Source organism: Myotis brandtii, unplaced genomic scaffold (genome assembly GCF_000412655.1).
Source record: "Myotis brandtii unplaced genomic scaffold, ASM41265v1 scaffold53, whole genome shotgun sequence".
Taxonomy (NCBI): Eukaryota; Metazoa; Chordata; class Mammalia; order Chiroptera; family Vespertilionidae; genus Myotis; species Myotis brandtii.
The window spans coordinates 9,025,268-9,037,753 of record NW_005369942.1 but is presented as its reverse complement, the minus strand read 5'-3'; the positions used below and the strand labels follow the sequence as shown (position 1 = coordinate 9,037,753).

At 39.5% G+C, this 12,486-nt stretch overlaps 1 protein-coding gene across 1 annotated transcript in view; it reads left to right on the top strand.

Annotated features, from left to right (window-relative positions):
* FAT4 (FAT atypical cadherin 4) overlaps positions 1–12,486 on the top strand; it is a 159,400-nt gene that overhangs the window by 76,204 nt on the left and 70,710 nt on the right. The window contains exon 2 of the mRNA XM_014548952.1: positions 1,151–1,282. Within this exon, the coding sequence (XP_014404438.1) occupies positions 1,151–1,282 (132 nt within the window). The remainder of the gene's footprint in view (positions 1–1,150; positions 1,283–12,486) is intronic.

Here is a 12,486-nt window from a genome sequence, read left to right as displayed (position 1 = left end):
ATCCCCGGCCCTGCCCTCCTCTTGGGAAAGGAGAAATCAGAATCCTTTTGCTCTTTCTTTGTTGCTTAAATTCATCCTCATCATTCTTGGATCTGGTGGAGTTTTTACAATATAACTATAAAAGATGACATTTCATCCTTTAAAAATGTCTTATCCCCGGCCCTGCCCTCCTCTTGGGAAAGGAGAAATCAGAATCCTTTTGCTCTTTCCTCTTTGCTTAAATTCATCCTCATCATTCTTGGATCTGGTGGAGTTTTTACAATATAACTATAAAAGATGACATTTCATCCTTTGAGAAAAATGTCTTGGTTATATCCCAGCTAAATGGATGGGTGGATTTTTCATCATGACTTAATTTTGTGACCCAACTGGGAAAACTTTCACTTTTATTAGCAGCTGTCTTCTCTTTTCTTATCAGATATTCAGCTTTTAGCACATAGCTCAGAAGAGGAAACACATGGTTTGAAGTTATTATATGGACTTCACAAATCCTTCCAAACAATTTTTCTTAGGTAGGGAAACAAACAAATGACTGCCTAAGATCTTTCAAAGAGAGCTGTAATATTTGCAATCTATATAAACAGGACATCTGAAAGGAATGCTTGCTTAGCTTTCGTCACATTAAGAAGTGCTGATAGGAGTGAAAATAGAAAAGAAGATGCTTGTATTTTTCCTTCCCCCACAGGTTGAAGGTTGACTTTAAAAGGGAAAATGCTGAGTGTTTCTTAAAACGAAATGAGAACTTCTTTATTTCCCCCAGACATCAGTTGCCAATCTGTAAACATTTCAAGAGGAAATTGTACACCACTTCATCTGTGTGACAAGTGACATTTACTGGTTGGGTGACAGACACACTGGTGCACAAATCTGGGGATTAAAATGACAGTTGATCGGTGGACCTTTTTTGTATAAACACCAAGGCGACCATTTAAAATCTGTTACTATCAACAAGTTAAATAATTTTTACTTGGATTTATTATTTACTCTATAAAGAGTTCACACTGCCTCTGGGCTATTTTCTGTTGTTTGGATGTTGTTTATGACGGTTTTGGTTCCTTTCTGGAAGGCCTGATTGTCTCTCGTCTACATTTGCATTTGTATCTTGCAGACATGTAGATCATTCACACGTTGTTCCTTTCTCTCCTTGTAGGTAGAAATAACACTTCAGGATATCAATGACAATCCACCCGTGTTTCCAACGGACATGCTGGATCTCACCGTGGAGGAGAACATTGGAGATGGCTCTAAGATTATGCAGCTCACAGCCATGGATGCTGATGAGGTACCTCGGAGCCTGTGTCTGAATTTTTGAAACCTAGTATTCCACTGATCTATCCAATTTCTGCTACATGTTAACAACTTTTATTACCCAATAACTAAGGCTAAGCAGTGTGTGTTCTTTTCCAAAGAGAACATTAATTGTTGAAATGTGTTATAAGAATGCGAATCTAGAGATTATGGAGAGGTAATTTTTCTTGGATCAGCAATTCACAACTCCATTTCTAGTTGCATTTTAGATTTCTTAGCCAAATTTTTTTAATTCTTAGTAATAAAAATATCCCCATTTTATGCTTTTATTATTTTGATTTACTATCTTATAGCAGCTAAGGATTGGTTTTTATTTGTAATACTAGAGACCCAGTGCACAAAATTTTCAGTTGCTCATCCATTTACATGTCTTGCTCTCCTGTATTTCCCACTCATTCCTTGACACAAAATAATGAGGGGTGGGAGTCCCTCAGCCTAGCCTGTGCCTTCTCGAAGTCTGGGAGCCTCGCAATCAATTGCTCTTGCAGAGGGAGGCCCTACCCACCCACTGCAGCACCACTGGCCGGGTGGCCTGGGCCTCCCTCTGCAGGGGTGATGGTGGGGCCCCCCAACCAACTACATCACACCCGCCTTGGTAGGCCTGGCACCAGTGTGTGTCATAGCGTGGTCTTCTGGATGGTCATTGGGATAGTCGTTCTGCTGTTCCGTGGTTTGGTTGATTTGCATATTATGCTTTTATTATTATAGATAAAAAAATGGCCAGGTGGTTCAGTTAGTTGGAGTGTTGTCTTATACACCAAAAGGTTGCAGATTCCATTCCTGGTCAGGGCACATACCTAGGTTTCAGATTAGATACCCAGAATCAATAAAAACATGTCCTTGGATGAGGATTTAAAACAAAGCAAATTATTTCAAATTTAAAAATGTTAAGGTTATTTTATAATTTTTATTTAATGTACATATTTGTAAAACAAAATATATAATTCAGTAATAGCCTTATATATTAAGGAAATTATCTAGTCAATCTAATGACTTTTTCAATTTTGTTAATAAACAGAAACTTCTTGCCTAGTGGTGAATGTGAAATGTGGGGGCATAACTTAGATTAATATCTTCTATATTTATATTTTAAGTTTAGCTATGTAATCATCATGCTCCAAATGTCATAGAAACTTATATAATTTGTAATTTATATTTTTCCCCATGAAGGAAGTCCATGGCCTGTTTTCTCCTCCTTGCTAGGTAAAAGGGTTAATTCATGTTATGGTGTTTGAGAAAGAGGAATCACCTGTCCAGACACTAACATCCCCTTTCTCCTTAAACTAAGCCCAACACACATCTGAGAATTTAACCTTCTTACCTTAAGCTAAACTTCGGAAGTATTGGAAAACTTGATTTTATTGACCGAAGAATTTATTGACTGAAGCAAAAATACACTTAGGATAGTGAAACAAGGAAGGGCATAGAAGAAGCAACAGGGGAACCTAGGCTGGGCTGCTTTGGCTCACTGGGAAGTCAGAGAAAATGGGGCCTGGAGACAGGTTAGCTCGGGGGGAGCCGCAGCTGCCCATTGTTCCCTTGGTTGCAAGTCTTGTGTGATCTTTTGGACTTAGGAGAAGTGTGCCTATGGGGGATGGAGAAGGAGATGGGGGGAGGGGGGAATGGCATGGGCATGCTCCCTGGAGGGAGAAGATGCTGGGAACCTTTGTTTTCAGGGGGTTTAAAGGCTGGGCATTAGGGGAGGTCTTGGGGAGGATCAATAGAATATTGATACATAGAGTGACCAGTGACTATTTGATGAGGAGAAAGGCTATGTTTACCAAAAGGTGCAGATCTCAGGTGAGGAACACTAAAGAGAGAGCTTGTGGCCAAGGGTGATTCAAAGCTTCTAAAAATTTACCTAGTTGCGTTTATGCAATCCAGAGGACTAGGGTGACAAGCACAGTGAAAATGTTGTAGAATAGGTCAAACATTACAGATGGATTGCACCATTTGCCCAGTGAAATGAGTCCCCGTGTTGTAGCAGGAATGGCTTCATGTGTTAGACCAGTGGGGTCAGACTGGATCTGGGTTCAGCAACCTCAGTACTTGAGTTCTAGCTAGGAAAGAATTCAGAGCCAAGACCCAAGATATAAGAGAACATTTATTTGGTAAATCACAGAGGTAGAAAAAGTAATTCCTAGAAGAAATGGGCTTAGGTAACAAGTTATAGAGGTAAAGGAAGGGCCCTTGGAGTTTGGGATTGAAGAAGCTAATAGTAATGAACCTGGAAGGGAAAGGGTAAGGGAAGAGAAAGGTTGAGGCATGCTCCTGGGAGGGAGAGTGCGCTGGGTCCTTGGTCCTAAGGGTTTTAAGGGTGGAGAGCTTAGGAGAGGTCCTAGGAGAAGATCTCAATAGAATATTCAGCAGCTTTCCAGGTGTGTCCTTTCAGGGTCTAGATCTCCATGGATTAATTGGTGGGTGCCAGGGCAGGGGGGTCATTATTCAGTGAAGCTGGTCCTGACATCAGCCTTGGTGTTGCTTGTCTGGTTTTGCTGCTTTTCTGGGCCTGGAGCTGAAATACAAATGAGGCCTAGATGTTATCTCTAAGAAGGAAAGGCCTGGGGGTCCAAACCGCAGGACCCGTGATATGCTAAGGGAGGAATGGTCTCTCAGGGTGAGGTCCCACCCTACAGTTGTCCTTTGCTTGGTGCCAGGGCTTTCCACCCTGATGACCCATCGTCTTTGCTCTGCTCATGTCTATATAACTGCCTATCTTACTTTGGTCGCTATGTAACTGGAATTCCCCAATCAGGAATCTTTTTTCCAATAACCATTTACCAACCATTAAGACAGTTGCTTTCCTGTAATCCCTTGTGAGAAAACTTATAAATAGTAACTAATGTATATATCCTTGAGATGGTGATATTTAGATACAATCCAATTACCATATCTCAAATGAACCTAACGGAAGTGAGACATGACCGTGGGAGCCATGGAGTGATTTTCCAGGGTTATATTTTGGACAGATAGAACATTTGCTATACACTCTGAGCTACAGTAGGAGAAGGTTTCCAGTAATGTTGTTTGCTCCATGAAATCATAAACATATTAGCTCATGTACATGTTGAAGTATAGGTCATTGAGTCCCTATAAGTAAGATTGCTTTTGATTGGGTCCAAAACATATCAGTTTGTCTGGGTCAAAGGGTCCCACTTTCTGTTGCCATATCCTCTTCTCTTCTTCTGTCGCTGTCCATTGGAACTGTGAAAGAGAGTCTTTTATTGACTTCATAGGAAGCAAGGAGTATTCCCAGGTCGGGGTAAATGATTGCTTAAGCAAAAGCTAAATGATTTCCTTTTGTTTCCATGGTGGCAGCATCAGAATGTCCTGGAATTTTGATGATTGCCAATTGTTTCAGTTACTGTAAGTCATCTAATAATTCTGCAACTTGTTTTCCATTCTTTTTGGCAGGGGTGGGGAACCTTTTTTCTGCCAAGGGCCATTAGGATATTTATAACATCATTCGAGGGCCATACAAAATTAACCATTTAAAACTTAGCCTGCTATATTTTGTCAAACATTTAATTAACTCACCTCTAATGCCTTGGCAGGGTCAGAGCAAATGATATCTCGGGCCTTATATGGCCCACGGGCCAAATGTTCCCCACCCCTGCTTTATGGGCTGCCCTGAAGAGGTTAAGAAGCCTTGCTGCTTCTACAACTTTCCAAAGTCATGAGCTACACCCAAAGCATAGCTACCATCAGTGTCAATATTGGCTATTTGATCTTTGGCCAATTGACAAGCTCAAGTTAGAGCAATTAATTCAGCTCACTGGGCAGATCTTATGCAAGTAAATAAGAATCTTCAATTATGTCCACCATGAATGTTATTGCATATCCAGCTCGGTAATGTCCCTGTTCATCTTTCAGATAAGTTCCATCTGTAAACCAAATTAAGTCAGCATGATCAATAGGAGTTTCCAATAAATCATTCCTGGGAACAAGAAGGTGATCTGTTAGTAAAACACAATAGTGGATGTCTTCATCCCGCAGAGAAGGTAGAAATGTTGCTGGGTTAAGACTGCTATATCGAATTAAGGTAATGTTAGGCACAGAAAGCAAGAGTACTTCATAAGAAGCCAGTCCATTGACAGGAATGTGGAGTGTGATGAGTGTTCAGTGCAGATGCAGCAGAATGAGGAATATAAATAAAGGAGAGTCCATAACTATCGCCTCTGTTTGCATAACACGTCAGTAGCAGAGGTAGCCACCATGCAGGGTGGGAACCCCTTGGCTACTGACTCTAATATCTTATAGGTCCTTTTTCATTTTTTATTGAATTTATTGGGGTGACATTGGTTAATAAAATTATATAGGTCTCAGGGTTACAATTCTATAACACATCATCCTTATATTGTATTCTGTGCTCACCACCCCAAGACAAGTCTCCTTCCATCATCATTTATACCCCCTCTGTCCTCTTCTACCTCCTCTCACCTCCTTTCCCTCTGGTAATCACCATACTGTTGTCTGTTGTCTGTGTCTATAAGGTTTTTGGGTTTTCTTGCTTAATCCCTTCACCTTTTTCATGCAACCCCCCCCCCCCCCGACAGATGATCTCTGTTTTTGAGTTAAAACTGCCAAAGCATTTCCTTTATTTTCATGTATTAAGAGGTATTATAAATATGGTGTCCCAGAGCAGGATCTTTAAATAATTCTTTCTTTGGAGCTTTTACTTGGATGGATCAGGTCAATTTGATTTTAATCAGACATATGGAGGTTGAGCTATTAATGAAAAATTTGGAATCTAATTGTGACACTGTCTAGTCTAATACAGAATAAGCTGGGGGTTTTTTTGTTTGTTTGTTTGTTTTTAGAAGAGGAAAGGATATTCCTCTGAGTTGCTCAGGGTTAATTTGTAGCCCATCTTTAGATATTAGATAACCAAGGTATTTACTTGAGGTAAACAGAATCAAAGTTTTTCCTTTGAGACCCTATATTCCTTTTATGGCTAGCTATTGTAAAAGGTAAATTTCATCCTCTTGGGAGTCTAATATGTCCTAGGGAATAAAAGTAAATCATCCACATATTGTATTAGAGTGGAATTTCTGGGAAATTCAATATCATCCAAATCAACCTTTAATATCTAAGAGAAATAAGTGGGAATCTCATATATCCCTCGGCATAACTGTCCCAGTAAACTCCCTTCTTCCCAGGTGAAAACAAAGAGGTAGTTACTGCCTTTTTAAAAAAATAAAAATAAAAAATAAATAAAAAACCAGGAATACTGGAAAAGGCACTACATAAATCTATCATTGAAAAATATTAGCAGTCTACGGGATAGCTGATAATAGGGTACGTGGATTTGGAGCCATGGGGTTTCTGTGAATAACTGTTTTATTTATAGCTCTGAGATTCTGTGCAAATCTCCATCATTTCCCATTGGGTTTCTTTACGGGGAGGACAAGAGAATTCTAGGTGCTCGTGTCTGGAATTATAAGCCCCCCCTTTAAAGTAACCTTATAGAATGGGCTTAGTTCCAGCTTGTGCATCAGGTCTTAAAGGATATTGGTGAATATTAGGTAGAAGCGAAATACTGTAGTGGCTGAATTAGTTTTGCCAATATCTGTACCGGAAAAGGTCCCAAGTTGGATTGTAACATCCTGCAACAAACATTCAGTCAGTCTCAAGATTAGTTTCCTCTTGTGGAGGTTCCTTTGAAAATTATTATTTTCCCAACTGCTTTAGAATCTGATTCATTTAATTCTAAATACATTTCACCCTTCAGGGAAAAGGATATGTGAGCATCAGTGGTTTCAAGAAAGTCTCATCCTATCTAGTGAATTGGGGAAGATTGAACTAGTAAAAATATATGTTGCCCATATGCCCATATTATTCCCTAGTTAGCAGAAAACAGGTTCTGATTAAAAAACAGACATTGGTTGCCCTAGCCAGTTTGCTCAGTGGATAGAGCATTGGCCTGTGGACCAAAGGGTCCCGGTTTGATTCCTCAATTGCAGGGCTCCTCCCCGGCCTGGGCCCAGGTCGGGCTCGTGCAGGAGGCAACCAATCGATGTGTTTTTCTCACATCGATATTTCTTTCTGTCTTTAGCCTCTCTCTCTTCCACTCTCTCTAAAAATCAATGTTTTCCTCGGGTGAGGATTAAAACAACAACAACAAAACAGACATTGGTAGATTAGATATCTCTACCATTTGTACAGAAGCTTTACTCTGAGGGAGAGGCCAACTTACTGGGGTGTGGTTAAGAATAGATGAAGTAGCTCCAGTATGTGCCAGGGCCTTAGTAATTCCCCCTTTTATGGTAACTTTAGTTTCTCTTAAAGTATTAATAAGGAGAAGGAGAAATGCCCTCTCATTGTCCTTGGAGCAGCCCTGTGCTTGCTTCTGTTTCTTTTCTTTTTCTAAATCCCATTTCAGTCTCTCAAATCTCCTTCTTAAGGTGACTTGACTTTTTAAAGTAAGAACAGACTTCTCTCTCCCCTTGTCTAAGAGACCTTGGGGAGGTCTGACCTCATTGCTTATGCTGAGCTGTAAGTTCATGATTTGGCAGCTTCGTCTTTTTCTCTCTTTTGAATAATTTTAGTTGATTAGCCAGAATCGCCAGTTCATAGTACACATGGTCAGCCAGTTTAATTTATGTTGTTTAATCAGAGTTATAAGCTCTTCATTTAATCCTTCCCAAAATGCCAAATTTCATAAGGGATCTTTTAGATGATCCTTAAAACTGTCTGGAGACAGACTGGGTAAGGTTTGAAAGGTTGTTGTTTTTTTTTAAATATATTTTATTGATATTTTACAGAGAGGAAGGGAGAGGAATAGAGAGTTAGGAACATCGATGAGAGAGAAACATCGATCAGCTGCCTCCTGCACACCCCTACTGGGGATGTGCCCACAACCAAGGTACATGCCCTTGACTGGAATCGAACCTGGGACCCTTCAGTCCGCAGGCCGTCGCTCTATCCATTGAGCCAAACCGGTTAGGGCTGAAAGGTTTTTTTGAAACATTCAAAGAAACATAAATTGATGGATCTTGGTCCAGTCCATTTTCTGGGGAAAAATCTCAGGTATGACTTGGTAAAGCTTATGGGCTAATTCCCTGCATTTTCCTGGTCTTTCTCTCTCTGTTTTAAAAAGTTCTCTATAGGAGTTTCCCAGCGAACCTTAGAAACCCCTCGGAAACCAGTAGGTGTATTCACTGGAATAGGTTGGAATAGCCAGGATCGTATGTCCTCCAATAGTTAAATTCCTTTGCAAACCCATCAGGGTGCTGGAGAGAGGGTCAAGGAAATCTGTAGGTAGATTCCTTAATTCTGTTCTAGTCCAAGGGACGGACACATTCACTGGCTCCCCTTTGCCTGAGACTGGCTTTTCCCCAAAGGCAGCTGCCAGAATCTGTGTTTGTTTTTCTTAGTCTATCTTGGTCTGGTTTTCTATTCTGAGCATCTCCTAGGTCAGTAAGGAGCTATGGTGTAGAAGAGAGAGAGAGAGAGAAGGAGGAGGAAGAAAGGAGAATTAGTCGGGACAAGGAAGTAAAGGGTGCCGCAGGCCGTTGGAGAAAGAGGTAAAAATGGGGTATGGACATTGAGCTTCAGAAACCTACTTAGGTTCAGAGACAGCCTCTAAAATTTGCTTACTAACTTCTGGGCAGAAGAAAGTCTCTCTGTGCTCCATTTCAAGGGCTTCTACTTACCAATTGAGGTAAGCCTCTCATTCATTTGGTTTGATTTTAGAGCTAGCATTTATTTCCTCTATGGTGCATGCAAAAAAAAAATTTAATTTAGGTGTCAAAAGAGCTCCATTTTAGACATCGTTAGTTGATACCACTTCCAGTTAAACCTTCCCATTTCTGTAAGGACTTGCAAGTAAAAGCTCCCCATGAATTGTATATCTGCAGGAGTATTAGTGGGGGCTGGAGTCTGGGGTCAGTGTTAACCTTAAAATTAAAAGCCAAAGTGAGATGCTACAAGCCTTTGAGATTAAAACAAAAGAAAAAAAAGCAATCCGGGAGCACAGATGCGGGCAGAAACCCAAAGATGTTCTGATCATGGTGTGAAGGCAAGGAGTTTTAATGAGAAAAGAAAAGGAAATAATTACCTGAATAGAAGAGAGGAATTTCTGTTGTTGTTAACAGGCTAGGTTACCCGTTAGCTATGCATGGCTGGTGATGGAGTGTAAAGAACATTGGTCCTTGTGGGCAGGCGGGCTGCTATCCTGGTCACTTTGTAACAGTTTGTAAGACAGAGTTGGTTTGGCCCATCCACAGGTTACTTTGCCCGGTTCAAACATCCCAAATATTCCCAGAGTAAGACTCGAAAGGCAGTTTTTCCGGGATGGCAGCTCTGACACCCTTTAGAAATGGCTCCATTTATAGCCTTTTTCACATCAGCATTAAATTGTTACACAGCTACCCAGATGGTGGATTGATTTTGAGAGATTAATGGAATTCTTTAAAACGCTAAGATTATGTAGGTCATCAGCAAATTGTGTTGATATATTTTTTTTGTTATTCGTACATTTTTTCTTAATAATGAAACCGAACAGAAAAGTACTGTATTAGTATGTTAGAGACACTCTAGTCGGGCTCTGGAGAATAATGCTTGGGTCAGGGATTCAGTTTTAGAAAGCAACATGTACATGTTAAACTTAATTTAAATATCATCTGAAACATGTGCTGGCTCAAGATACACATCTTTCAGAAGCATTTGACTTTTTGAGTCTCCTGTTTCCTTCCATAAACAGAATTATTATGCCTGTAATGGGCCAGGATACTCAAGCTTTGTTTCATGGTGCCATACTTGTTTTTGAAACTACTTGAGGATGTGAAATGCATTTGCAATTTATAGCTATTTACTTTCAGAATTCCTTTCACGTGCTTTTGTCTCTGAGGTTTCTCAGGAGAGTAAAATATTTTTAAACAGCATTATTTCCACTATGCTGTAGCTGAAATACGATATTTGCTTCTTGTGGTATTGCCGATACCACATATTTGGGATATTAAGTAAATAAATAGGCTTTTCAAAAGACCTAATTAAATCATGCCTCTTGGCCAGACATTTTCAGATACTCACTAGAACTATTAATTCACCACATCATCTGATTTTGAGTAGGAAAAAAAGGTTGGTTCATCAATAAAGCCTGATACCTTTTCTTCAGTTCAGAAGAATTATCATAACTTTAGGAGACAGAACATTTCTAAATTTTAGACCATGTGTGTAATAGCTTTTAATGTATATTTGTTTCTTTGCTTTCCCTTAATTTCCAAATACCATCTCAAGAAGTGAGAACTGAAAATAGCTCTTTTCCTACCTGGATTGCTGTATGAGAATAATGAAACTCCTTGTGAAATATAGAACCGGATGTGGTCAGATTAGAAGACTCAAATTCTTATCGAATGTTTCTGTTAGACGGTACAATTACAATAAATACGTTAGGTACTCCATGTACACCTGAATATACAAGATAAATGTAGGCAATATGTTAAACTCAGCAGTTTCTAAATTAAAATGTGCTTTTAGGCATTCAATTTACAAAATGTTAAGATTGGCTTGGGGAATGCAGTACTAAATATAGCAAATGCCACTAAACATATATTTTGAAAGAGTGTTTTTGTCCACAACTGTTAGAAATTGTCGTCTTGTGTATCTGCTGACTGTGAAGGATAAAACATATTTAATTCTGATGGAACAAATGTATAGAAACTGATTGTTGTCACCTCTTGTCACATCAGCCCTCTCTATTCCTACACACCCTGAATGTGTGTTCTTCCTCACATCTTTCTCAAGAGTTTTTAGCTGTCTATACAGTGGGGCCTTCACTTACGAGTTTAATTCGTTCCGTGACAGAGCTCGTAACTCAAATTACTCGTATGTCAAATCATAAAGTGAACGAGTGAGACACGTGATGCTGGGCTGATGTTGTGGCATTCACTGTGACGTTCGCTGTGCCAACTAGCGGTGGGGTATCTGAAGCTGGCTCATAACCCGAATTTTAGCTCACAACTCAAAGCAAAAAATCGGCCAAGAGATGCCATATCTCGAAAAGCTCGTTAGTCGGGACACGCGTAAGTCAAGGCCCCACTGTATAATAACTAAATTTCTAGAGGTTAACAACAGTAAAGGATATATTTGTCTCAGGTGAGTATATTTAAATCCAAGTGTAATTTTTGAAGTCAACAGTTTTAACATTACTTATACCTCAATGTCAAGACTTAATATTTATGTAGAATAGAAAATCAGGAAACATGTTTTCCTTGGGATATATAGCAACCCTAATTGTAGTTTGATTTACTCATTTGCAGACATTTTAGTCATCAAATATACTTGACACACTATATTTACTTAAAAGAAAATATTAAAAATAGGAATAAATATAATTAACATTGTCATATTCTTAGCTGTTTCTCAGAGATTATTCTCTGTTCTTCACATGTATTAACTCAATCCTCACAATAGCCCTATGGGGTGTGGTGAGGAATATTATCATCCCGATAGTTCAGGCAAAGAAATGGGCTCATAGAGGTTAAGTAGTGGCCCAATGACACACAACTGGTATGTAGTGGAGCAGAGATTCCACCTGAAAATCAGCTCCAGAGCATCACATCTCAACCAGTACACTGTAGGCTATTTAACTCAGTATTTCAATTACATCATCCATGATTTAAAAGATCTAAGTCAACCTGTTTATAATTTCAACAAAATACAGATAAGTTTAAAACAGATTTTAAAATGCTATGGAGTTAGCATCTTCTATCATCAAATCTAGATGGGTGCTTTAACTTTAATCCTTCTTAATTTCTTTATTTTGACTTTGTTAAAACCTACTCTTTCTTGAAACCTTCCTTTAACCTCTGTGGCAGGCTATTCCTCTGGGTTTCCTCCTAGGTCCCTCCTTTCTTCCTCAACCTTGCTGCTTCTCCTTCTTCGCACTTTTTTTTTGTTTTATTTCCTAATTGAGTTTATTGGGATGACATTGTCTAATAGGTTAAACAGGTTAACCTGTTATACAGGTTCAAGTGTACAACTCAACAAAACATCTGCACACTGCATTGGCTGCCCATCGCCCAAAGTAAAATCTCTTCCTGTCCCCACTTATCCCCCCTTTACCCTCCTTCTCCTCCCCACCCCCCTTTCCCTCTGTTTATCACCACACTGTTTTCTGTGTCTATGTGTTTTATATACATACTAGAGGCCTGGTGCACAAAAATTTGTGCACTG